The sequence below is a fragment of the Trachemys scripta genome, chromosome 7 (genome assembly GCF_013100865.1).
Source record: "Trachemys scripta elegans isolate TJP31775 chromosome 7, CAS_Tse_1.0, whole genome shotgun sequence".
Classification (NCBI taxonomy): Eukaryota; Metazoa; Chordata; order Testudines; family Emydidae; genus Trachemys; species Trachemys scripta.
In genome coordinates this window covers 124,787,521-124,814,864 of record NC_048304.1, presented here as the reverse complement: position 1 = coordinate 124,814,864, position 27,344 = coordinate 124,787,521, and the positions used below count along the sequence as shown (strand labels likewise).

Genomic DNA, 27,344 nt, shown 5'->3' with positions numbered 1-27,344 from the left:
TGGCTCTTCACCAAAGGAACAGGCCTGTTCAAGTGATCCAGTATGGTGTACAAGAGGGCACCTGTCTAACAAGCATGTGGTGTTAATGCAAATATGTATTTGCCATGTGACTAAATATGTGATATTGAAATGTCATCAAAAACACCCTGAACCCTCATGTAGAGTTAACCAGCCTATAGTTTGTCTCTGCCAAGCCGTGTTGAGCTCCCAGCTGGGAAAACATGCCTTCATCCGAGGCTGGAGAGCAAACACAAGCTGCAGAACCAATCAGCACAGGGAAATGGGCATTGTGAACAAAAGGGGTGAAAAGCATTTGAGAAATGCACGACAAGAAACCTGCTGCCTTGGACAAATCACACGCTGCGCTCCTGCGGCGCCAGAACAAAGCCAGAGAGCAGCCCCCACAAACTCACGGGCAGGGCGGAGGAAATCGCTGGACAGAAGAATGCGCACACTGGCAAAGCAAGGAGAAACCATCCTTCAAAGAGAGAGGAGTGCATTGGAATACCACCAAGTGAACCCAGCAGGGAAGCAAGGAACAAAGGAGAGAAGCAAAAAACATGTGGAGGCATAATCAAGCAGTACACAAACGAGCCTGCATTGAAGAACAACCGCAGCAGGGCTGGTTTAATGCCTGTGTGCTGGAAGCTGCGGATAAAGGGATGTCTGTGCCTCTTTGTCTGCCCCTCTCCTGAGGGGTATGTCCCCCCAGTCACTCCCACTCCCAGTGTGAACATGTAACTGCCATTGTAAATAATGGGAGTAACATAAGCACATAACAGGGGTTAGAAGACCTGTAAGAGAGAGTCAGCCAGCCACGGTGCACTACAGACTAGATGCAGAGAAGCACCCCCATTAAAACAGCTGTTTCTTCCGACTGCAATTGAATTAAATCTCTGCAGAATAAATGACATCTCATCTCAAAAGAAATCCATTAGCACTGGAAAAGGTATGGAGAAGGGCAACCAAAGTGATAAGGTGAATGGAACAGCTTCCGTATGAGGAGAGATTAATAAGACTGGGACTGTTTAGCGTGGCAAAGAGACGACTAAAGGGGGATATGATCGAGGGCTATAAAATCATGACTGGTGCGGAGAAAGTGAATAAGGAAGTGTTGTTTGCCCCTTCCCATAACACAAGAACTAGGGATCACCCAATGAAATGAATAGGCAGCAGGTTTAAAACAAACAGACGGAAATACTTCATACAACACACAGTCAACCTGTGGAACTCCTTGCCAGGAGATGTTGTGAAGGTTAAAAATATAAGTGGGTTAAAAAAAAACTAGCTAAGTTCCTAGATCAGGGGTGGCCAACCTGTGGCTCCGGAGCCACCTGCGGCTCTTCAGAAGTTAATATGCGGCTCCTTGTATACGCACCGATTCCAGGCGCCAACTGTCCAATGTGCCGGGGGGTGCTCACTGCTCAACCCCTGGCTCTGCCACAGGTCTGGCCCCCAGTCCACCCCTTCCCGTCCCCTCCCCTCAGCCTGCTTTGCCCTCACTCCTCTCCCTGCCCCCCACAGCCTCCTGCACACCACGAAACAGCTGATCAGGGGAGGGGAAGGGGGAGGCGCTGGTCGGCGGGGCTGCCAGTGGGCGGGAGATGGGAGTTGGGGAGCTGATGGGGGGCTGCTGACATATTACTGTGGGTCTTCGGCAATGTACGTCGGTAAATACTGGCTCCTTCTCAGGTTGGCCACCCCTGTTCTGGAGGACGGGTCCATCAGTGGCTGTTAGTCAAGACGGGCAGGGACACAACCCCATGCTCTGGGTGTCCCTAAACCTCCGACTGCCAGAAGCTAGGACTGGATGACAGGGAATGGATCGCTCAATAAATTCCCCTGCTCTGTTCATTCCCTCTGGGGCACCTAACACCAGCTGCTGTCAGAGACAGGATGCTAGGCTAGATGGACCACTGGTCTGACTCAATCTGGTCGTTCTTATGTTCTTCCGGTTTTATCCCTCTGGTGTAAATTACCTGTATTTTTTGTCACCCAGGCAAAGTACCAAAGAGTCAGTGGTGCTCACAAAGCAAATGCTGCCGCCCTGCCTTTGGAGCCAATCCCTGCCCAAGGACATGTCTGCACTGAGCAGTGGGTGAAGCCAGAGAAAAGTGGAACGAAGGAATAACACGCTCATACTCTCTCGACTGGGCAGCAATAGGCATGTCTGACCTGCTGAAACAATTCATTTCTCACATGAATACGTTTTCCGTTCCGCTCTGTGAAGCGAAACCCCGTGAATTAACACTACAGATGCCTGAGTGGAAACCCGCTCTGAATTCTGTCAGAAATGGGATACTTGCTCTCTGACAAAACAGCGTTACACAGAGCCGGCACCTTCTTTTCTTCTAGGAAACAGCAGACGTTTGGGGCTCTGGAAAGCGAGGCGCTAGAGCTGTGTCTGGCTAGGCATAGTGTCCAAGGAGCTTTGCCAATGTGCTCGCTCTGCACTTGCCCTTCTTCTGGGCCAGTTGTGGGTAGAGACTAATAATAGAGCCAAAGGACAGGGTGCTTTTGTAAAGTGGACCAAATGTCCCAGTTCATGTAAAGTTCATGGCACTATATGTGAAAGAAAGCATAGAATCAAATGAAGTAAAAATCTTAAATGAACCAAACTACCATAGAATCTCTGATAGGAATTCCATGCTTGGATAATAAGACTATAGCAGTAGGGATATATAACCAACTACCTGGCCGGGATGTGATAGTGACTGAAATGCTCAGGGAGATTAGAGAGGCTATTAAAATAAAAAACCTCAATAATAATAATGGGGGATTTCAGCTATCCCCATATTGACTGGGAACATGTTACCTCAGGATGAGATGCAGAGATAAAGTTTCTTGACACCTTTAAATGACGGCTTCTTGTAGCAGCTAGTCCTGGAGCCGCCAGAGGAGAGGCAATTCTTGATTTAGTCCTAAGTGGAGCACAGGATCTGGTCCCAGAGGTGAATATAGCTGGATTGCTTGGTAATAGTAACCATAATATAATTAAATTAACACCCCTGTGGCAGGGAAAACACTACAGTGGCCCAACACTGTAGCATTTCATTTCAGAAAGGGGAACTGCACAAAAATGAGGAGGTTAGTTACACAGAAGTTAAAAGGTACAGTGCCAAAAGTGAAATCCCTGCAAGCTGCATGGGAACTTTTTAAAGACACTATAATAGAGGCTCAACTTAAATGTATCCCCCAAATTTAAAAACATAGTAAAAGAACCAAAAAAAAGCCATCGTGGCTAAACAACAAAGTAAAAGAAGCAGTGAGAGGCAAGAAGGCATCCTTTAAAAAGTGGAAGTTAAATCCTAATGAGGAAAATAGAAAGGAGCATAAACTCTGGAAAATGAAGTGTAAAAATATAATTAGGAAGGCCAAAAAAGGTTCAAAAAGTAATAGCAAAAAAATGGTTTAAGTACATCAGAAGCAGGATGCCTGCTAAACAACCAGTGGGGCCACTGGATCGAAATGCTAAAGGAGCACTCAAGGACGATAAGACCATTGCAGAGAAACTAAATGAATTCTTTGGCTTGGTCTTCATGGCTGAGGATATGAGGGAGAAACCCAGATCTGAGCCATTCTTTTTAGGTGACACATCTGAGGAACTGTCCCAGATTGAGGTGTCATTAGAGGTAGTTTTGGAACAAATTAGTAAATTAAACAGTAATAAGTCACCAGTACCAGATGGTATTCACCAAAGAGTTCTGAAGGAACTCAAATGAGAAATTGCAGAACTACTAACTGTCATCTGTAACCTATCATTTAAGTCAGCTTCTGTACCAGATGACTGGAGGGGAGCTAATGTGAGGTCAACTTTTAAAAAGGGCTCCAGAGGAGGCCCTGGCAATTACAGGCCGGTATTCCTGAATTCAGTGCCAGGCAGACTCGTTGAAACTATAGTAAAGAACAAAAATGTCAGACACATAGATGAACATAATTTTTGGGGGGAATAATTAACATGGTTTTTGTAAAAGGAAATCATGCCTCACCAATCTACTAGAATTCTTTGAGGGGGTCAACTAGCGTGTGGACAAGGGGGATCCAGTGGATATAGTGTACATAGATTTTCTGAAAGCCTTTGACAAGGTCCCTCACCAAAGGCTCTTAAGGAAAGTAAGCTGTCATTGGATAAGAGGGAAGGTCCTCTCATGGATTTGTAACTGGTTAAAAGATAGGAAACAAAGGGAGGTATAAATGGTCAGTTTTCAGAATGGAGAGAGGTAAATAGTGGTTTCCCCAGGGGGCCTGTACTGGGACCAGTCCTAGTCAACATATTCATAAATGATCTGGGAAAAGGGGTAAACAGTGAGGTGGCAAAATTTGTAGATGATATAAAACTACTCAAGATATTTAAGTCCCAGGCAGACTGCAAAGAGCTACAAAAGGATTTCTCAAACTTGGGTGACTGGGCAACAAAATGGCAGATGAAATTCAGTGTTGATAAATGCAAAGTAATGCACATTGGAAAACATAATACCAACTATACATATAAAATGATGGGGTCTAAATTAGCTGTTACCACTCAAGAAAGAGATCTGGGAGTCATTGTGGAGAGTTCTCTGAAAACATCCACTCAATGTGCAGCGACAGTCAAAAAAACAGAATGTTGGGAATCATTAAGAAAGGGATAGCTCATAAGACAGAAACTATCATATTGCCGCTATATAAATCCATGGGACGCCCACATCTTGAATACTGTGTGCAGATGTGGTTGCCCCATCTCAAAAAAGATATATTGGACTTGGAAAAGGTTCAGAAAAGGGCAACAAAAATGATGAGGGGTATGGAACGTCTGCTGTATGAGGAGAGATTAATAAGGCTGGGACTTTTCAGCTTGGAAAAGAGACGACTAAGGAGGGATATGATCGAGGTCTATAAAATCATGACTGGTGTGGAGAAAGTAAATAAGGAAGTGTTATTTACTTCTTCTCATAACACAAGAACAAGAGGGTCACCCAATGAAATTAATAGGCAGTAGTTTAAAACAAAGAAAAGGAAGTATTTTTTCACACAATGCACAGTCAACCTGTGCAACTCCTCACCAGAGGATGTTGTAAAGGCCAAGACTATAACAAGGTTCAAAAAAGAACTAGATCAGTTCCTGGAGGATAGGTCCATTAATGGCTATTAGCCAGGCTGGGCAGGGATGGTGTCCCTAGCCTCTGTTTGCCAGAAGCTGGGAATGGGCGACAGGGGATGGATCACTTGATGATTCCCTGTTCTGTTCTTTCCCTCTGGGGCACCTGGCATTGGCCACTGTCAGAAGACAGGATACTGGGCTGGATGGACCTTTGGTCTGACCCAGTCTGGCCGTTCTTATGTATGTTTGTGCCCTGAATCTTCCTTTACCCAGGTCTGCAGAGTTGGTGAGCACTGTACATTAACCCATCCTGCTCATGGATTCACGGGCTTTGTTGAAGTAGTATTGAAGTTTATAGACAGCCCTAATGAGGGTGCTGTGCTCAGGGGCGAGAAGCTGTGTTCATGTACAAGTGCCAGGTACCCCTTTTCAGAAAATCCTAGCTCCAGGCATGGCATCATAAATGGATTATTCCTTGACAGTACAAATTCACCCACAGTTCCGGCAGAGCACACTGCATCACGAAAACGCCCTTTGTTCTGGATTTCTTCACTGCTTCGCTACTGGGTTTGAGGTGTGGGTGCTGAGATGACGGGCTGCCTGGAAACACTCTGGACCTGAATAAATACCTTGGACACTCTGTCAGCAGCACGATGGGCTTCCAGAGACGTTCTGCCCGGTTTGGAGTGTTTTCAGCTCTGCTCCCTGTCTCTGTGAGCCAGAGGGGGCGTGCTGGTCTCTCTGGGGAGCAGGCTTCTCCCCATGCCGGGATATGATCTTTCTCTGCAAGGCTGATTAACAGAGCCAAAGAAACTTTCGACATGGGGATAGTCTGAAACTACAGGGCGTGATCTAGAACAGATGGAACCCTGAATAAATAGGAACTGGAGCTGAGCAGAAGGGGAGCAAATGTGGAGTGAGATACCAGAGAAAGTGGCATGAGCAGAGAGCAATGAATGAATCCAAGACGCTAAACTCTCCTTTCTGGAGGAAGGGGATCTGGAGACATGGAGATGAAATCAGGTCGGCAGGATTAATTCCCCTCTCACCCCACTCCAGAAAAGGAGGCTGCGCTTTGGCCTATAGAGCTTTTTTATATTCCTAAAATCTCTGAAATGGCTTCAGAAGAGGCTGCGTATTATGGCCTGAGAGTGAGACCCTGAACCCAGGTCGTGACAACCAGAATGGGGGCGGAGGGCGGGGTTCTGTTGGCTCTCTCGAAGGCTGGTCTCGTTGTGACTTGGATCTCCAGCTGCTATTTTACTGATTAGAAAGTGTCGCTCTGTTGGTTCAGTGCCAGCGGTCTTAAGGATCTCTCTCCCTCTCTTTCAGTGCTCCGGCTTTCGACCAATGCCGGTCAGTGGAAGGAGCCCGCCAGCAAGGTGACGCATGCGTTAGTCAATATCAGGTAAGGCGTGGGAATGAATAGCAGCCTTGGAGTTCTTGGGAGGTGTTCTGTGCGGCTCGGCCGGTTTGACACTTCCATGTTTGTTGCACAGAGTTTGTTCTGGAATTTAAGTTGCTGCCTTAAGCAAAGGGGGTGGAGGGCTCATGAAAGTTTGAATTAATTTCTATAATAATAATAATGCTTAGCTCTTCCAGGGGGCTCTGCGCGGTCATAGCAGGAATGAGGTCATCCTGATTGCACCCCTGGCATGCTGGCAGGGCGATTGTGGGTCAAAGGGGCTTTCACTCTTGCTTGATTCCATTGCATTCATGAGACTACAATCGCTGCTTCTGAGTCACCTGCTCGTGGTGTCAGTCTTGCCCACAGAGAACGTCTTTGCAGAGCCCGTGCAGAGGCTTTAAGCCAGTTCCCAAACCCCTTTCAAAACTTCAAGGAGTTTAAAAAAAAGTACAAATGTTTATTTAAAGATGGTTTCAGTTGGACCTGTTGAACTCTCCTGCCCCAGGGCCACAAGTCAGTCACTAGCTGATGGGGCTCGAGAGTAACTGTCCCTGTTGCCACGTTAGTCCACAGCTGTCGAGGCTTCCATCATAGCTTCAGGGTTTCTTGCTCTGAAATCTCTAATCTCTGGCCATTGCTGGAGACAGCACGTTGGGCTGGATGGCCCATGGGTCTGACCCAGGCTAGTTGGAAGGTGGAGGGAGGGGAATTTAGTGTTTGATCACCATAAAAAACCCATGTCAGCTACCAAGGCTTGTACCCAGCAGCACCCCAGTCACTCCTTGAGTGTGGGACCCCTTTCTCCCACCTTTTGGTGTGTTTTTCTCATTGCCGATGGGGTGCTCCGTGGGGCAGGCACTGCACCGTTCTCTGTGCTTGGGAGGCACCAACCACGGTGTGGGCACCTCCGTGTAAATAATCAGTGGCATTGGCCATATTTTCCAGAAAGGGAAACTGAGGCCCAAGTCCACACTAAAAGTCAGGAGCAGAGTCGGAACTGCCCCGAGGCATGCTGCCTTCCTGGGAAGCAGAACGTAGCTTAATGGAGCTGTCTCGGTTCTTTGCAATTCCCTCACAACAGACGACAGTGTGTACAAGGCAAACTCTCAGGGCACATTTCAAGGAAATATGTGTTTTATGTGTCTATAAGTCACCTTTGAAGGTTTCCTCTGTAAGCTTCATTTCCTCACATAGAGGTTCCAGAAGACTTTTATTTTGTTCCCATCTTTATTTTTCATAAACAGATCTAAATGAAAGCTTTGTGGGCAGATAATCCTCCCTAAATGAAGCTGCAGAGCAGATAGCATTTAAAGTGTCACAACTGTCTGCCCTTGGAGTGCTCTGGAAACGCCGAAGCGTCTCTAAACTGGGAAGGGAGTATTCACAGGTGGAAAGGACGTGGCTGCCCGGTTTCTAGGCTTGCTCTGTAGCGTGTAAACGAGAAGGGTCACTTTCCCTTCTGGGCGCCCCGTCTCCCCAACACTGATTCGTTAAAACTGATCCTCTCAAGCAGCTGAAAAGATAAAAGCAAACAATTGGCAACGTGATTTCCTTCCCACTGCTGCCCTCGCCGGGGGCATCCAACAGCCGGTAGAGCGGGTGGATGGGGGAAACTGGCCCCACGGGGTTCCTGTTTTAGCCTTGAGATAGATTTTAGTTGTTGTTGCTCCGTGCATGCTGTTTTTCCACCCTCCCTTTCAGTTCAGATCCCTTCTTTGTCATGAATTGTTGCTCCCTACGGGAGGATGTCAGGGTGCCGGCCTGCCTCAAACACGTAGTTGTCAGGTGTGTGCCTGAGGAGGCACTAATTAGAGCCCCTCTTCCTGGGCTAAGGTTGTTGAGTAGGTCCTGGTAATGCAACTACAGTATCACGTAGAACCCTGGGATTTCTTTAATCCATTTTAACCGGTTGGCCGGCCTGGGTGCAGCCCAGACTGCGCTTGGGGGAGTTGATCTTCTAGCAGTTGACAGAGGTTGTGTTCATGCTGCTTCAGCTTGAGCAAAGCTCGTGTGGACTTATCTGCCGACCCTGACTGGGGTGGAGTGTTGGGTTCTGTTGTGAAGCTGTTGTGAGGGAAAATTTAGCAGGCCTTAAACTTTAGTCAAGGCCCTGAGTTTGGTCAAGCTTGCTTACAGGCCTTAAACGCGTGGATCGATTTTCCACATCACTATGTTCTTCCGTCTCACAAGCAGGGCTTCGAGAGACACTTTCATTTCAGTGGGCCGTGGCCGGGAGTGGAGTGGGGGAACAGATGGACGGGACACTTTCAAGACTATCGCACGTAAACCATCAACCTGTTTCCCATTTTAGTCTCTGTAATTTCTCCTCGCTGCTCTGTGCTGTCTGCTGGGGCCTGCAGAGTCTGCTGGTCACACGTACTGTGTGAAAGGCAAGAGGGGCTGCGTTTCATCCAAGGAAGGCAAGACTTTCAGATTTAGGCAGGTGGTTTATGCAGGTCTCAGCTGGGCAAAATGTGGGCACTCCTGCATTTTGGACTGGCATATCATGGAAGCTTTAGAAACTGGTTTTTACCCTTAACCCGAACCAATGCCCTGGTGCCAGTGGGCCATTGTCTACTGTTGGCATGTCTTGTTCAAAGACTCTCAGCTCCTACCGTCAAGAACACGTATGAGAGATTCGGGTTGTTCTCTGCATACAAGCAGAGCTATGTTTTGGTCCTCATTGTGATGGCTAAAGTTAAATTACTCCCAGGATGGGAAGTTGGTGGTTGCCTAGGGATCAGTGATCATGACCTGATTGCTTTCAATAAAGGCAAATGGAGGACAGTCCCAGCCAATGATATACATACTTGGTGCTTCAAAAGGCGTCATTTCCCAAAGATGAGGAAAATTATCAGGGAAATTTGGGAGGAAAAATGTACACGGAAAAATATGCATGAAAAGTGGGAGTACTTTAACTGATTAGGTGGCCAAAAAGCCGCAACTCCACAATCAAGAAAGAGGACAACTTTGGCTAAAAGCCCATCCTTGTTCATTTGGGGGAGTGAAAGCAGAGATTAGAAATAAAAAAGCAATGTCTAGCATGGGGGAAAAGGGGAAATAGATAGCAATCGATATAAATGAAGTCATGACGTTTAGAAAATTGATATGGTAAGCTAAAGACAGGGGAAGATCTCTGGCTGGCAAAGCCAAGGGCAATAAGGAGTTTAAGTATATTAGGAATGAAAGAAATCCAATTGATGGTATAGGCCCATTATCAGATGGAGCTGGTAACATTGTTAATGATGCAGAAAAGGCAGAAATTTTCGAGATATTTCTGTTCAGCATTTGAAAAGGAGCAGGATGATGTATTGAAATCACACGAGGATGAGGAATTATTTTCCAGTCCATTAGTAGTTATGGAGAACAGTGGTACTGGAACAGTTTTTATAATGGGGGTGCCAAAATCATGTATTTGGGTTGTTGCTCCCACTTCAAGCCAACAGGTGCAGCAGCACCCCTGGTTCCAGTACCTATGATGGAGAATGTTAAAACACATCTGCTAGAGATAAACATTTTGAAATCTGAAGGCCCAGATAACTTTCACCCAAGAGTCCTAAAAGAGTTGGCCGAGGAGATGTATAGCTTGCTGCTGTTAAATTTTAATAAATCTTGGAGTATGGGGGAAATTCCAGAAGACTGGAAGAGCGCTAACGTTGTGCCAATATTCATGAATGGCAAGTGGGATGACTAGGGTAACTATAGACTGGTTAGCCTGGGCAAAGTAATAGAAAAGTGAATCCAGGATTCAATCACAAAAAAAATAAAGGCTAGGAATATAATTATTGCCAATAATGTGGTTTTTTTGGAAAATAGTTCTTGTCAAACAAACCTGATTTCATTCTCTGAGATAAATTTCATTGATAAAGATAACTGCAGATGTAATATACTTAAACTTTTTAAGAGGTTTCACTTAGCATCACATGACTTTCTGGTTAAAAAATAAGTGCTATGCAATATCAGTGTACCATACATAAAATGGATTAAGAACTGGCTAAGTGACAAAACTCAAAAAGTAGTTGTAATGGGGAACCATCAATGAATGGGGGAGTTTCTAGTGGGGTCTCTCATAGAATGGAACTAGGCCTGATGCTATTCAACATTCTCGTTAATCATCTAGAAGTAAACATAAAATTATGGCTGATAAAATTTGCAGATGACGCAAACATTGGCAGAATGGTGAATGCTGCTGAGGACAGGGTAGTGAAAAGGGGTTCCCCTCGCCCAGGTGCGCCTCCTTGTGCCTGGGTCTGGGAATTAGCTCTCCCCTGTCTGGTGACCCCTTCCATTGGTTGCTCACACTTTGGCTCCTCTCTCTCTCCATGACTCAGCCCTCTGGCCAAGTCTCTGTATCGTTCCCTGGATCTCCTCCTTGGCCCTGGCTAACTCTCTTTCCTTCTTGGAAGTGACTGCAGATCTCTTCTCTGCAACCTCTTCCTGCTCTGACTTCCTGTTTTATAATCCTGCCCGCCCCCAGCCCTTAGGCTGTATCAGTCCCTACTTCCCCTCCACGTGCAGAATATATAGTTAATTGGCTCATGTGATTTGCCCCACACTGGGCACTAAGAGGTTAATCGAGCCCTCGGGCGGCTACGCGGAAGGTAGCCAATCAGAGAAGGCCTGAGGGGAGCAGCCAATAAGGGTTGGGCAGGCCCCTATAAGAAGATCTACAGGGCAGAGCAGCTTCAGTTACTCCCTGGAGCTCGAGGAGGACTGGCTGCCGTGCAGGCTGAAGGTGGCAGATCCTGGCGGGCTGCAGGGACCTACAGGCTGAAGCCCTGAGGCAAGGACAAAGAGGGTGCTGGGGCTGTGGGGAGTGTAACCCAGAGAAATCTACTGAGGAGGTAGAAGGGATGCAGCAGCCTTCTACAGGCTCCCCCTCGCCACTGGGAAGTGGCTAGACAGACTGCAGTCACCACTGAGAGAAGTGGCTGGCCAGGGATTGCAGAGACATCCCCCGGAAGGGGGGAGCACAGTGTGTGTCGCAGCCAGAGGCCGAGGACACCACAGTGCTTGAAGGGACGTGGGTCCAGGAGCAGAAGAGGTGATGGGTGGAGCACCACCAGAGCAGTGCGCACTGGCTACCAGAGCCAATTCCCATATCCGCCACAAGGAGGTGTCGGAGCGGTGCGTGAACCCCGTTACAGCTCCTTCTGCCCACGTTAAACTCTCCGTGCTTGTGTGGGGTGGTCATGCGGAGCCATCTGGATCACTTGTTAAGCTGGGCCTGTTCAAACAAAACACTTTTTAATACAGCCAAATGGGAAGTTATCCATTTTGGAAGACGGAATGCAGGCCAGACCCACAGAAAGGGGGACAGTGTCTTGGAAAGCCGTGACTCCGAAAAGGACCTAGGAGTCAGAGTAGAGGTGCTGTGGCCAAAAAGGGCCAGCACGGTCCTTGCAAACATAGCCAAGGGAGTAATGAGCAGGGGTAGGGAGGCAGTTTTACCTTTGTATACAGCATTGGTGAGGCTGGGAGTGGAATACGGCATCCAGTTCTGGTGTTCACGTTTTAAGAAGCATGTTGGAAAAATTGGAAACAGTGCAGAAAAGAGCCACGAAATGATACGTGGTCTGGAGAAAATGCCCAACACTGAGAGACATAAGGAGATCAGTCTGTTTAGTGTATCAAAAAGAAGACCGAGAGGTGACTTGATGCCAGTGATTTATGGGGAGAAAATATTGGTACTAAAGGGCTCTCAATCTCCCAGAGAAACTCCAAACTAGAACCAAGGGCTGGAAGATGAAGCCAAACAAATCAAATTAGAAATTGGGCGCATATTTTTAACTCTGACGGTGATTAACGCCTGGAACAAGTTCCCCAGGGCAGTGGTGGATTCTCCATGTCTTGATGTCCTCAAATCATGGCTGGCTGTTTTTCTGGAAGATGTTTTAGTCAAACTCAAGTTATTAGTCTCAGTGCAGGGATAAATAGGTGAAATTTAATGGCCTCTAATATACAGGAGGTCGGACTTGATATCTTATAATCCATTCTGCCCTTAAAGTCTGTGACTCTGCAGATGTGGAGGCAGCAGGCCACGGAGGAGCTAACAGAGGAAGAGAGACTTCCTCCAATTTCTACACTCGCCAGTGCCTGACATCGGTCTGATCTCTGCAGGGTGTTGGAAGAGTCTCTTTGAGTCGGCCTGTCGTCCATCCCAGACCTTGTGCCTGTGACTCATGAGTTTAGTGCCAGGGCCCAGTAGTGCACTGTGTGGGGACAGCTGTGAGTGTACAGTGGAATCTCGCCCACATTTGTTGCTCTCCCCTGTGCCACAAAGCTTCTTGCCAGCTGAGAGAAAACCAACATTTGGAAGAGGCAGCCTAGCGGCAGGGGCTGGCGGCTCGGGCCCGGCTTAGTGGAGTACATGCTCCATCAGTGGTGGATTACACTGCTGTGCATGGGTTTGTTGGGGTCAGGCACAAGTGGTTGAATTGTGTTGGTTTTCCAATATGTCACAGCTGCATTGATTGGCTGAAATAAGAAAGCCCAGTAGCTAGTGGATGGAAAACTGACCTTCACACCTAGGAGGAAATAAGCAACTTTCAAGGCAAGTGATTTTTTTGAGGCTAACGAGCCCCTTTGTGTTAACATCTTGCAGGTTTGCATTTAATGAGAATTTTATTACAGCTGAGTTCAAAGGGGACATCCTGAGATTGCTCACACAATGAGAGAGGTGGCGGCTGAATCCTTGTGCTCTTTTAATAGACTTTCTCCTAATCAGTAATTTTCTCAAGGTGAATAAATAGATTAACCCAATGATTAATAGATTGAACTGCCCCATTATCTGTAATGCAGTCACATCATCATTGTTTTTAAAGTCATTTTATTTTTCACTGAAACAGTTTTAAAATGGAGAATGTCGGCAGCAGGTAGCGAGGTGTGGTAGGTCTTTTGATTCATGTCTTAAGGGATTGTATTTGTGCTGGTAGAACCCATCTCCGGTTGGGCATTCTGACGCTAGCCAGTCTCATTCCATGGTAGCTGCCCTTTGTGCGGAAGGCACCGCGGGTTCTGCAGCTGCTGTCTGAGCCCTCCCAGGCAGCGGAGTGTGCAGAGCATCGCTTGGGCATACCGAAGGGATGTGCTGGCCGGCAATCTGTGAGCAGCCAGACTGTGTGAGAATAGCTTCATTTAAGTTTGAGACTATGATGCTGTTTGCATTAGTGTAGCCCTGTCTCCCAGCTCTCAAACAACAGCCCCTGGCCGTCTTTCGGGTGCTCCACAGAATGAACTCAAGAGCCGGGGACTGGAGCGCTGGGAGAGGCAGCGGGCAACCGGAGTTCTCTTCTCTTCTCTCTTGGGGAATATGGAGTTTACACACTTTTAGTTACAAAACTATTAAAATAATTAAAGAACAATGTAATTGTTAAGTTGGTCTGTGAGTGACTGCCAAAAACACATTGTAATGGCACTTCTCGGGTTCGCCTCCAATGTAATCATAGCCTAAACCAGGTGTAGGCAACCTATGGCACGCGTGCCGGGCTGATTTTCAGTGGCACTCACACTGCCCGGGTCCTGGTCACCGGTCCGGGGGGCTCTGCATTTTAATTTAATTTTAAATGAAGCGTCTTAAACATTTTAAAAACTTTATTTACTTTACGTACAACAATAGTTTAGTATCAGAGGGGTGTTAGGCTTAAAGGTGCCACAGGACCCTCTGTTGCTTTTTACAGATCTAGACTAACAGATGTATTGGAGCATAAGCTTTTGTGGGTGAATGCCCACTTCGTGGGATGCATGTAATGGAAATTTCCAGGGACAGGTATAAATATGCTAGCAAGAATCAGTCTGGAGATAACGAGGTTAGTTCAATCAGGGAGGGTGAGGTGCTCTGCTAGCAGTTGAGGTGTGAACACCAAGGGAGGAGAAACTGCTTCGGTAGTTGGCTAGCCATTCAGTCTTCGTTTAATCCTGATCTGATGGTGTCAAATTTGCAAATGAACTGAAGCTCAGCATCAGAGGGGTAGCCGTGTTAGTCTGAATCTGTAAAGAGCAACAGAGGGTCCTGTGGCACCTTTAAGACTAACAGAAGTATTGGGAGCATAAGCTTTCGTGGGTAAGAACCTCACTTCTTCAGATGCAAGTAATGGAAATTTCCAGAGGCAGGTATAAATCAGTATAGAGATAATGAGGTTAGTTCAGTCAGGGAGGGTGAGGTGCTCTGCTAGCAGTTGAGGTGTGAACACCAAGGGAGGAGAAACTGTTTCTGTAGTTGGCTAGCCATTCACAGTCTTCGTTTAATCCTGATCTGATGGTGTCAAATTTGCAAATGAACTGGAGCTCAGCAGTTTCTCTTTGGAGTCTGGTCCTGAAGGATTTTTGCTGTAAGATGGAGGGAGGGATAGCTCAGTGGTTTGAGCATTGGCCTGCTAAACCTAGGGTTGTGAGTTCAATCCTTGAGGGGGCTATTTAGGGATCTGGGGCAAAAATCTGTCTGGGGATTGGTTCTGCTTTGAGCAGGGGGTGGACTAGATGACCTCCTGAGGTCCCTTCCAACCCTGATATTCTATGATTCAATGGCTACCTTTACATCTACTCTTGTATGGCCAGGGAGGTTGAAGTGTTCTCCTACAGGTTTTTGTATATTGCCATTCCTGATATCTGACTTGTGTCCATTTATCCTCTTGTGTAGTGACTGTCCAGTCTGGCCAATGTACATAACAGAGGGGCATTGCTGGCACATGATGGCATATATAACATTGGTGGACGTGCAGGTGAATGAACCGGTGAAGTTGTAGCTGATCTGGTTAGGTCCTGTGATGATGGTGGTGGTGTAGATATGTGGGCAGAGGTGGCATCGAGGTTTGTTGCATGGATTGGTTCCTGAGTTAGAGTTGTTATGGTGCGGTGTGTGGTTGCTGGTGAGAATATGCTTAAGGTTGGCAGGTTGTCTGTGAGCGAGGACTGGCCTGCCTCCCAAGGTCTGTGAAAGCGAGGGATCATTGTCCAGGATGGGTTGTAGATCACTGACAATGCGTTGGAGAGGTTTAAGCTGAGGACTGCAGGTGATGGCCAGTGGAGTTCTGTTGGTTTCTTTCTTGGGCTTGTCTTGTAGCAGGAGGCTTCTGGGTACAGGTCTGGCTCTGTTGATTTGTTTCCTTATTTCCTTGTGCGGGTATCTTAGTTTTGAGAATGCTTGGTGAAGATCTTGTAGGTGTTGGTTTCTGTCCAAGGGGTTGGAGCAGATGCAGTTGTATTAGTTTAGTTCTATATTATAGACTTATAGAAAGAGACCTAAAAACGTTAGAATGTCTGACTGGCACACGAAACCTTAAATCAGCACGAATAAATGAAGACTCGGCACACCACTTCTGAAAGTTTGCCAACCCCTGGCCTAAACCCAGTTCAAAACGAGGGTACGTCTGCACCCCCTTAGTACCTACCTTACCACTGCCTGGCCTGCAACGCCGAAAAGGTCAGCATACCCACTTCTTTTTTCACCACTCCACCACCGGAGGAGGGGCCGTAGGATTCCGTAGAAAGCTGCAGCCTGTCTGGGGCACAGCTGTGGTACGTGCCATACAGCGAGGAGTCAGTAGGTCAGAGTGGGGCGAGACCAGCTCGTGCTCTAGGAGGCTTGTAATGAATGGCTGTTGGGTTTGCACAGGCGCCAGGCCGTGGGAGTCCTGGGGAGACGTTGTGCTTCTCTGCGGATCACAGGCAGCTTCACTCAACTCGAGAGTGCAAGGAGGGGTCCGTGGTGAGCAGCAGACGAGTAAAGACGGAGGACGAGCTTTGGACTGCTTTGATGGGAACTCGAATAGCCAAGGGAAGTGTAAGATAAATAGAAATTTACCCTAGTGCTACCCTCAAGCACTAACTGAGCAGTTGAAGAAGCAGAGGGAGCTTGCTTGGCTGAAACCGCGTTAGGGGATCAAGCGACCAAAGAGGCTGGCTGTACACCGTGTGGGACCGGCTAGTGCCTCTCAGATCCTCTTCCCTTCCGTTGTGATGGGCAGTGACCCACGGTGGTGGGCGAACATAGCCAGGCCTAGGTGGAAGGACAGTTAGAGGTTCACCTGCACACTTGGCAGCCAGGCCTCTGGCTGGCAGTGGGAGTAGTTGCGTGGGCTCTGCTCTGACATTCAGGCTGGCTTGGTTTGCTCTCTAGGTCTGTTGGTATTGATTGGTATGCCCAATTGTAAATGCTGGCTAGTGACAGAATAATGAGTCAATTAAACTGCTCACTGAGGTATGTTTTAACAGTAATGACCTTTGGCATGCTGCCACTGCTAATCAAACCTGGCTGATCTTGTGTTACAAGATAGCAAAAGGCCTTTAACTAACTAAAACAATTACTCCTGGTGCCATTGGTAGTTTGCTTTCAAATCCTCACCCTGTTATTGCCTCGGTTACAGCTGGGATAGTTACAGAAATGCAGTCTCATAAGAGTGCTCCCAGGAGTGAGCTAGCAAATGTCTTTTCTCCAATAGATGCTGCCCTGTGTCATGCAGACTCCTGTTAGCAAGACACCAGGCTGGAGGAGAGGAAAGAATTTTCCAAGCTGCTCGGAATAGAGCTTTTTTAATTTGTTGTGTTAAAATCCCTTTGCACCTACTTTAATTAAGCTTCATGACTCCCGCGAGAGGGAGCTAAGTGTAATAATCCTTCTTTTCCAGATGGGTACCATGAGGTGCAGAGATAGTGACGCACTCAAGTGAAGGCATATTCTAGGAGTAGAACCCAGGAGTCCTGGACTCTTGGTCTACTCTAAGCATTAAGCCACTGTTTGAGTTGGGTTGGAAGAGCTCTTCTTGTGTATCATATCTTCTGCAGTTTCTGTAGCGAGGGACTTTGGCATGGAAAAGCAGAGCTTAGACACTGTGGTGACTGTGGCAAGAGAGGGTCTTGGTTCCTCTGAGTTTATCTGCCCTTGCTGCTCATTCTCCACCTGACCTCACGGGTCCCTATTAGTGAAATCTTGGAGCTCTCTGCAGCAGGTAATTCTGACGTAAACAGGATTCTGGCTTTAGCTGGGGGTGGAGCAGTAGGAGTATATGGAATCAGAGGAGCAAAGACCCTGTTTTTCCATGCAAGCCTGGCTAGTAATTTAAAATGGGAAGATGGGGGTTAAAAGCAGCAAGTAACAAGCATCACTGACTACACATGGGTTCTTCCAGTTTGCCATGGAGTCCCCACCTGTTCTTTCGTGCCTTTTTCACTAGTTTCTTGTCGTTCGTGTATAACTCTGCCACAGAGGCAGCTGAAAATCACATCTGTTCGTCATAGTTGTGTTGGTTTCCATTTGTTGCTCTATAATTAGTTGACTCACCTTGATTGGTTTCAGAGTAGCAGCCGTGTTAGTCTGTATCCGCAAAAAGAACAGGAGTACTTGTGGCACCTTAGAGACTAACAAATTTATTAGAGCATAAGCTTTCTTCGGATGCATCCGAAGAAGTGGGCTGTAGTCCATGAAAGCTTATGCTCTAATAAATTTGTTAGTCTCTAAGGTGCCACAAGTACTCCTGTTCTTCTTTTCACCTTGATTGGTTTGTCTTGGGGAGCATGAGCCCGTGTCATTCTGCCTTGGTTTTCCTTCACCCTTCCTCATTCATGCAGCAGCTTAAGTCAAATGCTGTCGCTAATGGCATTGGCCCAGTTCCAGGAATAGGGCTTGTTAGTTGTGGCATTCTGGGGCCGGTTCCAGCCGCACAGAAAGGACAGTGCAGCTCCCATCATGTGCAGATCAGGTAGGAAGCCATCCAGTTTCACCAAGGGATGCTTCCCCTCTTTCAGCCACTTGAACTGTGCTGGCATAGCTGTCGGCCAGGGTGTGCCTTTGACGATTCCGCTCTGCCGGCAGAAGCCCTAGTGTAAACGCGATTACATTGGCACACGAGTTCTTTGGATGTACAGCTTACTTCGCTTGGGGAACTGGTGTATCAGTTATAGAGGGAAAAGGACTCTCCTGCTGATGTAACCTGCATCCACACTCGGGGGGTCAGTGGTGTCACTGTACCAGCTGAGCAGCGTAGACCAGGCCGCACTCCCTCCGCCCAGGCGCTGTCCCAGATGGCCTCTGAGGGAGCATGGCAGCGTAGGAGGCTGGCTGCCATGGGTGCACCAAGGCTGTGGGCTCTGGTTTTCTGGCAGCCCGAGGCACTTGCCAGCCCCAGTGCTGCTGTTCTGCTTTTAATGGCTTTGTTGCTCTTTTGGGTTAATTCTTTTAGGGGGTGTTGCCTCTTGGACAAATGGAGGTTTGTGGAGCTAGCCGAGGTGCTGACTGAGCCGGCTCATGCTGCAGGGGAGCAGGCCCCGGCAATGCGGCTGTGACTCCCCCTTTTACAGGGAGAACGCAGCCTGCAGGGGTGCAAACACCTGTTGGTTCACTTGGCAATCCTGCTGCCCCTGTTACCCTCCCTGTCATCTCCCCGTGGGCGCAGTAAGCCGACTCCTGGGCATGTAGGCCCACTCAAAGGTGGGGAGGAGCACTTTGCTCCCAGGTCACTGCCTGCTTCAGCCAGGCTTTCTGGGCTTCTCGTCATTGCCTGTAGTTGGAGGAGCCCCTTCTCTTCTCCCCACTCAGAAAGGCAACAAGGCAGGGCCGGGGAGGGTGATTTCCAAGCAGACCCCTCCCTGCACTCTGGGAGCCTACTGCCTGCCCTCTTCAGGTAAGGGTCCGTTCTGCTGCAGAACTTCACCAGTCAGCTGCTTGGGAATCTCTTCCTGTAGTCAGCAAACACGCCAGCCTGGCTGTGTGGGCCTTAGCAGACAAGTATTCACCTACCGAGCTGTTTACCTTCCAGTGAACCTTTCTGTCCTCTGCCCCCCCCCCCCCCGCCCCCCTTCCTCTGGGTTCCCCCCCCCCGCCTGGTCCCCTTCCTCCTTAAGGTGGTAAGAGTTTGTGAGGCTTGGGCAGGATCTGCTTAGCTCATGTTATTTGCATCCCCGCCCTGTTGCTTGAGGCCCTGCTGTGCAGATCCCATCTGCTGTGCACCATGGCAGCAGGGCTGGAAAGAGGGCAGTCCTGACCGGCGATTCCTTCCTGTGCACTGGCTCCAGTGGTGCAGACACCTGCCCTGCAATTGTGTTGGTTAAGCTGCTCATTACCTGTACACAGGTAATGAGCCTGGTGCAACCTTCAGATGTGGAAGTCACTGGGAGCAGCTTCTGTGGGCAGAGAGGGTGGAGGAGGGGAAAGTATTTCTCAGTGCGACTGGGGTGACCGGCTGATTGCACGGGAGTGCAGCTGACCCATCTGTCCTGCAGAAATGTATTAGCAGGGGAGAGCTCCCTCTCTCGCTTTGCTGGCTCAATGCTGCCTCTGTCGAGAAACACAAAAATTGCACATTAGCAGTGGCTGGGTTTTTGGGCAGTAGTGGTGAATAGTTCCAAGCCACTGGACGCTTTCCTTCTAGCTTCAGACGGGTTTGTAGAAAATCACCTTTTGGACCTAAACTGCTTGACTAGACTATTTCCACTGTGTGCCAATCATGGGTGTTGTCTGTGATAGCGTTCCACCCATTTGTCTCTGTTTCATGTTCCTCTGGGTGGAAGGGAACATGCTAATGGCCTCTTCGGTTTAAGTTTGCTGCTAATGGCCCAGTAATACACCAGCAGGGGATGCCGTACTGGGAATGCTGATGGCCTCTTTAAAGCGGCTCCATCTGCCCAGTCTGAGGTGACTTCTGGACCTTCCCTGGCCATTATTACTGGTTAGGTGTGAAGGCAAGAGAGTCAGAGGTGCGCCTGATATGTAACCAGTAATAAAAGATTTGTCTCTTGCAAAGCCAGGATGTGTGTTCACCAACATGTTTCCCACAACTTAAGGTGGTTGTTCAATGTCAAAGACAACCGAAAACACAAGGCTTTGGTTTCCTTTTTTAGGCTCTCTTGTTTTAACCAGCAGGGTCCTAGTAACTAGTTCTGTGGCATTGCGGATGGCCTCGGTCCAGTTCCTAATTGACAAGTGTCACCCTCATTCTTGACCCCTTTGTTGGCAGTCACAGCCTAGCAGAGAAGCCAGGAATGGACCCTGTGACTGGCCTGCTCGGCCCCTGCTGTTGGTCCTGCTGGGTCAGGGTTGAAGGAAGTTTGTACAGATTCAGCCCATGCTGCGCCTTTTTTGAGAATAAATGCAGCGTTCCTGTCTCCACTGGTGCCACTCTAGCCGTAACAATTCACTGAAATGAAGGGAAATCATTGAGCGCTTTTCTTCATAACCCAGACAATGTAAACATAGCTGTGAGCGGGTGATGGCCTTCCTGACCTGAAAACCAGCACAGTGACGCTGCAGCTCTGACGCCCGTTTCGAGGAAATCTGTTGCTCTCTGAAGAATTGCAGCCACCTGAATTATTCTGCAGTTTGCTTTTTCACTAGAAATGGAAACGTTCTCTTCTCTTCATTTTTCCTTTAGGACTAAATTGACAAAGTACCACCTCATTAAGTACATCTGCTCATTAAGATAATGAAGTGCCTACCTTAGTCGTGTACTGAAAGCAATGATAATAGTTCACTAGCATGACTCCAAAAGCTGCAATCAATTTGAGGATTACACCAAAAATGTGGAAAACAGTCCCCAGGAAGGCACAGAAAGCTAAAATAAGACTTTTGTTTTATTAAAAGAAAACAGACCATGTTGGTGGAAATGCATCCTAGCTTTCAAGGTTTAAGATGTTTTGATTTCAGGAGCTCTCTGTGATGTGCATGGAGCAGCCTGTGTCACACCGGTAGAATTGGTGTTAGGATCACAGCAGCCAGTGAGCGCCCGATGGCACAGCTGGAGATGCTGAGAAACCAGAACACTGGCGATTGGAAAAAGGGGAACTCCAATTAATTGTTTTCTCTCTACACATTTAAAAAAGTCTCGTGGGTTTTGGCATCTTTGCATCTAATTTAGAATATTGCAGGGCTTGAATTGGGCTGAATTATAGTGTCTCAGAGAGCCCAGAACCATTTTCTGGGAGGCCACCATCTTGTGCTCCAAATGTGAGTGTGAGATTTCAAACAATCGCTCTTGCCCTTGGAGCTGGAAAGCTCATTGTCAGGCTGTGAATGGGGTGAAAACTGATGCAGATCTGTCTGCGTGAGTTTGCACACATTTCGAAGCAGTAGCTTTGAGGTCTGACTTGCCCCATTCATCTCCATGCAGGGTTAATACTGAAGGCTCTGCCGTTTGAAATGGCAATTAGCTATTTCGTTGCTCAGCGGGAAGGACGATGATGGTCTTACGAAGAACTGCACAGTCGGTTGTGTGTGCCATCTCATGCTGATGTGAGGCATGTGGGGCGGAGCTTGAGAATCCCATATGACCCCAGTAGTGCAGTCCTTGCTACTTTTCAGCAGGGCATCCTGAGAAGAGGCTCTTCCTTATGCTGGCCAGGTCTGGAGAGGGGATCACAGCAGCCAGGGCTGGCTCCAGGCACCAGCCCACCAAGCTTGTGCTTGGGGTGACACCTGGAGGGGGGCGGTGCGGCGCTCCAGCTCCGGCCGCCAGGGAGAGCGGAGCCACAGTGGGCTCGCCGCCCTCCCCTGGTGCTCAGGCTGCCGGGGAGAGCGGAGCCGCGGTGGGCTCGCCCTCCCCCCGGTGCTCTGGCCGCCAGCAGAGCCACGGCGGGCTTGCTGCCCTCCCCCCGGCGCTCTGGCCGCCGGGGAGAGCGGAGCCCCGGCCGGGCTCTCTGCCCTCCTCCCAGGGCTCCAGCCGCCAGTGGAGCCGCGGCGGGCTCGCTGCCCTCCCTCCTGCGCTCCGGCTGGTCAGGGAGAGCGGCCCGTGGTCGGGCTCGGCGCCCTCCCCTGCCGCGCTGGGGGGGGAGGGGTGGGCGGCAGGAGGCTTTCTTGCCTGGGATGGCAAAAAAGCCAGAGCCAGCCCTGACAGCAGCAAACTCTCGTTCTGTAGGAGAATAGAAACATTCTTGTCAATGTCTTTTCTTCGGAGGGTGGGCTGTGGGGAGGGCTCTGCAGGGCACCGGTGACATTGCTGGTGGAGCCTGAGCCCCAAAGCTACGTCTTGTTGTGTTAGGGATTCATTAGGCCATTGCTGTGTGCGTTAATTACAACGCCGTGTTTTCTCCTCTGTAGCTGGATTATGAGGAGTTGCTTGGGTCTGTTGGAACGGTTGGGGTGACATGCAGACTTGGTGGCCAAGGAAAGGATGAGTTCAGCTGTCTGGACCATTGACTTTCAAGGATGGTTTTGGTTACAGTAACAAGAACTGCTGCCCCTCGGGGCAGGAAATGTAGCTGGTGGTGTGTGCTGTGAGGGGCAATAAAAGCCCTTTATTCCAAAGAGACGAGTACAAATGATGGTGCCCAGACATCGGGGGTAGGAGGGTCGCAGAGCCTTCAATTGGATCTTTCTTCCTGAAGGTTGTGTGTTGTACAAATTAATGGAAAGCTTTCTCTGCTGACATGAGGGTGTGAACACGATGCACTTTATTTTATAGACCATTCTTTACGCAGTGTCTCCAAAGGCTTATGGAGCTTATCAAACAGGGGCACGTGCGTGTATTCAAAAGACCCATTGCTTTTATTTAGACTTTTTCCTCTGGTGAATTATTTAATATCCTGCTTATAATTTGGTGGCATAATTGATTTGCTTTGGAGTTAAAACTCTGCATTAACTTTTTATGGCCATTTGAGATAAGCACACGCTTCCTCCTAATTCCGGCAGCCGATGATCTGCCATATGCTTCCAGGTTCTTCAGGCGTTAGCATTTGAAAGCCCTTGCTGCTTTGAGGTCAGCCGCTGTGTGACATGTAGCGTCTTGGTGGTGGAGTGGAGACAGGCTGTGGAATTTGCAGTGGCTAATGCCTGTTCTTCCATGTCCCGTGGCTTCTACAGTTCAATACAAACATTTTCTCACGTGGGGGGGCAGAGGTAGCCCCCCGCCCCCATCCTGGGGCTGCTCAGGACCTTGTCATTGGGCCAGGATCAAGGTCGCTTGCTTCACTTTAACTCTGCACTCAGTGGGTGAAGGTTTGTCGTGTCAGGAGCGATGTAGTCACTGGCAGCCTTGTGCTACATGCTAGCTTTGGGCTGCGTGCCAGAGGTGCTGAGCGCAGCAACACCTGGTCCCATCAGCGGCGGCTGCGGGCACGGACCATCTCTGAAGATGAGGCCCTTTTGTGTTTTGAAAATGAAAGCCCAAATCCGGTTGGTAAATGGGTTAGAAGAGAGAACGCTGAGAATTTAGCTTCGCAATTGCCTAATACGCACTCGTCAGGAAGTTGTCCTGTTGCTGAGACACACCTCTGTAGCTCAGTCATTGGTGAGCGGAAATCCTCCGAAGCGGGCCCATGCCGAGGGAGACAGAAAGCTCCCTGTCCAACGCTGCCTGGAATGTTCTAGTCCCCTGCCCTGACTCTGGTTTTTCTTTCTTGTATGTTTTTCAAACTTTGATTAGGGTCTGGCCCAGGGTGATCCTTTGTGATACATACAATGCTCAGAACACACTTGACCCAACAGAGAGATGCCTCCTGCCTGAACAGAATCTGTTTATCACCTTCTGGCGGCCTGTCTTAACTCACGTGCCTTAAGAACAAATGTAGTTTTCAAGATACCTATATAAAGCCTTAAATATTATCCAAACATATATTTGGCAATGATTAGGACGACCAGTAAGCTTCTGGCTTATATGCCACCCTTACTATGCATATACCTGGCCAGAAGGATCCCTGTAACCCTTATGCATGCCCTCTGCCCGTTGGCATGAAGGGGGTCCCTCGGTGTCACTCCTCTACAGATGTTTCTTGCTGTGAGTGTTTTAATACAGATCTGGATTAGTTTTGCATTTAGAAATTCTCTGCTGAGCCTTCATATACAGTATTTGACATTGTAGCAAAGGGGGGTTTTGTTGCCGCTAGTTTCATGTCGGACTTGTTCTAACTGGTGTCTGTATGGCGCAGTAATAGATGAACCTGATCTGGAACATGGTCCGTGGATTTTTTTACCGCACTATACACCAAAGAATATTTTATTTAGCTTTGGGTTGGCAAGAGGCTACTTTAAATTCATGTCTTTCCTCTAGGTTGAACATGGCAGAAATGTTAGGGATAGATGAAGACCAAAGCAGCTAGGATACGTCTCATCCCCTCATCCTTCTGTTGTCAGCAGCACAGCTCTGCAGCCAGCAAAGATCTGTCATTTGGATCAATTCCCAGCAACAGTAGAGCCAGGGAGGAGCTGGCAGAAGCTGTGTGTCTAGCAATCTTGTTTCACATCTGGCCCACGGTCTTTGATGAATTCAGTGAACTTTGCTCAGTTTCATCCAGTTAAACAAAACTTCCCCACGTGGTGTTTGACCAAGTTTAGCGGTCCTTGCTCGGACTGAGTTTGCATAGCAATTGACTCGCTCTCCTGGCCCTTGGCGTGTCTAGTCGTATTTTTTAATGTGGTTGGCAGGGTTGCCAGCGGAAGCAGCCTGCAGCCCAAGGACAGTTAGAGGACTTGAGCTTTCAGTGCTTCCAGTCAGTTAATCTTCATCAGCCAAACTAGTCACTCAAGGAGAAGAGCAAAAACATTTTTTGCGCAGTGAGGACAAGGAAACAATCCACAGAAAATCTTCCCCTTTGGGGAAAGAGCATAAGGTGCAGTTTGAACTGATTTGATACAGGAGTATTGAGAGCCAGCGAGCCGCTGGGAGAACCGTCTCGCCTAAAGTTCTTAGCAGACATGCCAGGGTTTCCAAAGGAGCTAAACCATCCCCTCAGAAGGGTTCGTGGTGCCCCCCCATCCCCAAAACACTGGTCACCCTCATTAGAAAATGATCCAAGTAGGCTGCTAAACACGGGGGCGGAGGGGTTCTAAAGCATGAGGTGTGGGAATGTGTCTTGTTTGGGTCTTTGAGTGTTGTCCTTACGGTGTCAGTAATGGGATGATTGTGGTGGTAGTCGGGGTACTGGGGTTCCCGTTCTGATGTTTAACGTGAACGCCTGATGCCGCTCCCTTCGGTCAGTCGAAAATCACTTTTCAGCTTCAACAGGGCAATAAATGTGTCCTGTAAAATTCAGGGGCCGGCCAACAAATTGCCAGTTGGAATCCATACAGCTGATGAATGTGATCTCCTTAAAGGGAAATATATTCATTTGACTTAGTGCTTCCACGATTAATAGCTTGCCAGATTAAATTGCTCCATAAAAGTGCACGCTACTTTATTTGATCTCCTCCCGGTGTGATTAGCTAGGCCATACTGTATGTTAATTACATTGACATTTTTCTCTTCTTTAGTTTAATTATTTTATAAACGTTTAGCTCAGCATGCTTTCTCTTAGCATGGGTAAAAGCCATTATGTTTTGCTTTTTTGGCCACTGCCTTCTGCCTTTTTCTCCAGAAAGATCCTGGATTGCTTTATAAAGGTAGCAACCTGCTACAGAGAACACACTCGGGAACCTCTTCTTCTGCCACTGAAACAGAGCAGCTGCATTAACAGCGCGCAGCTGCACTACGCAGTCACTTAGAATAAGAAATGAAGAGCACGTGTTTCCAAGTGACGCTCTTGGTGCAAACACCCAAACAGGAGTTTGTCCAGGAGGCTGAGACTAGCCCACCTCCTTTTGCAGAAAGTGCTGTGGAACCTTTATTGACCCCAGAAGGTCAGGTCCTGTGTTTTGTGTCTGCACCTGAAAGACAGCAGCTGACCATTCCCAGCTAGGCTGGAGTGTCGGCTCAGGGCTGATTTAGGCCTCATTCTTGGAGGACTCCTACTCAAATACTGACCCGGTTAAAGCCTGCTTTTCTTACGGGGTCTGGCCGAATCACAACACAAAGTGCGAATGGCAGCACCACCTATGCAAACGGCCTAAGATATTAAGGGAAGTCAACACTAATCAACTTGATGTAGATTCCAGGTAAAGCCATTTGGGGGTGTGTGTGTGTGTGTGTGTGTGTGTGTGTGTGTACACGCACGTTATAGGTATAAAAATTGCCTCAGACTCCTGAAGTAGCGGTTCATTCTCCTTTCCTTGGCAAGATATCAGAGTTTTATTGTACAGTACAAACCTGATTACTTGCACACACCCAAAAACCACCCTAGGTTGATGCAGTATTAAGCTTGGGAATTTCAGTGCTCACAAGTTAATGTTCTCGCAGCAACGTTAATAAGGCCTCATTTCACAGTGGTAAACTGGTTACTGCTTTCACTCGCTAGATAGAATATTTACAATGTGGCCAAGTTAATACGGGAATCTGTGTTTTTATTCTCTGACTTCTCTTGATCTAAGGCTGAGACCCCTTATTATCTGTCTGCCCTTTATCTAGTTTTTTTCCAAATAGGTCAGTGTGTTGCCTTCCCATAGAATTTATCCCAGAAGGTTGACGCAGGCTTTCATGTTAATGAACCTAATGTTTTACTGACCAGGTTTCCAGAGCCCAGGATGTTAAATGAGTGCCTAAGTTTTACCTCTGTTCATAGGTTTTCAGGAGCAGTCTAATTAGCTGTTTGCTTCAAAGGTTGTAAGAAGGACAAGGTGCATTCAAGACCTCCATTGCCTGCTGGGTAAAGGATTGCATTTTATCTGTTTGCAATCACAGCCATCAGCCACATATATCTGGTCAGATATCATTCCTGTTCTAATATTTCAACCCCAAGAGCTTGGAGGGTTTGAGGTATCTACCTTCTCTGAACATTGTATATAATAGGGAAGAAAGGGGAAATAGATAGTTACGAATTTTGGATATTAAGAAACACTATTTCACTAGGAGGGTGGTGAAGCACTGGAATGCGTTACCTAGGAGGTGGTGGAATCTCCTTCCTTGGAGGTTTTTAAGGCCTGGCTTGACAAAGCCCTGGCTGGGATGATTTAGTTGGGAATTGGTCCTGCTTTGAGCAGGGGGTTGGACTAGATGACCTCCCGAGGTCCCTTCCAACCCTGATATTCTATGATTCTATGAAATATAAATCAGAAGCTAGGAA

At 48.1% G+C, this 27,344-nt stretch overlaps 1 protein-coding gene across 1 annotated transcript in view; it reads left to right on the top strand.

The window, feature by feature from the left end:
* Nucleotides 1–27,344, top strand: part of ARMH3 (armadillo like helical domain containing 3) — a gene marked incomplete in the record, with an annotated part of 160,145 nt that overhangs the window by 73,751 nt on the left and 59,050 nt on the right. The window contains 1 exon segment of the mRNA XM_034775830.1: nucleotides 6,413–6,488. Within this exon segment, the coding sequence (XP_034631721.1) occupies nucleotides 6,413–6,488 (76 nt within the window).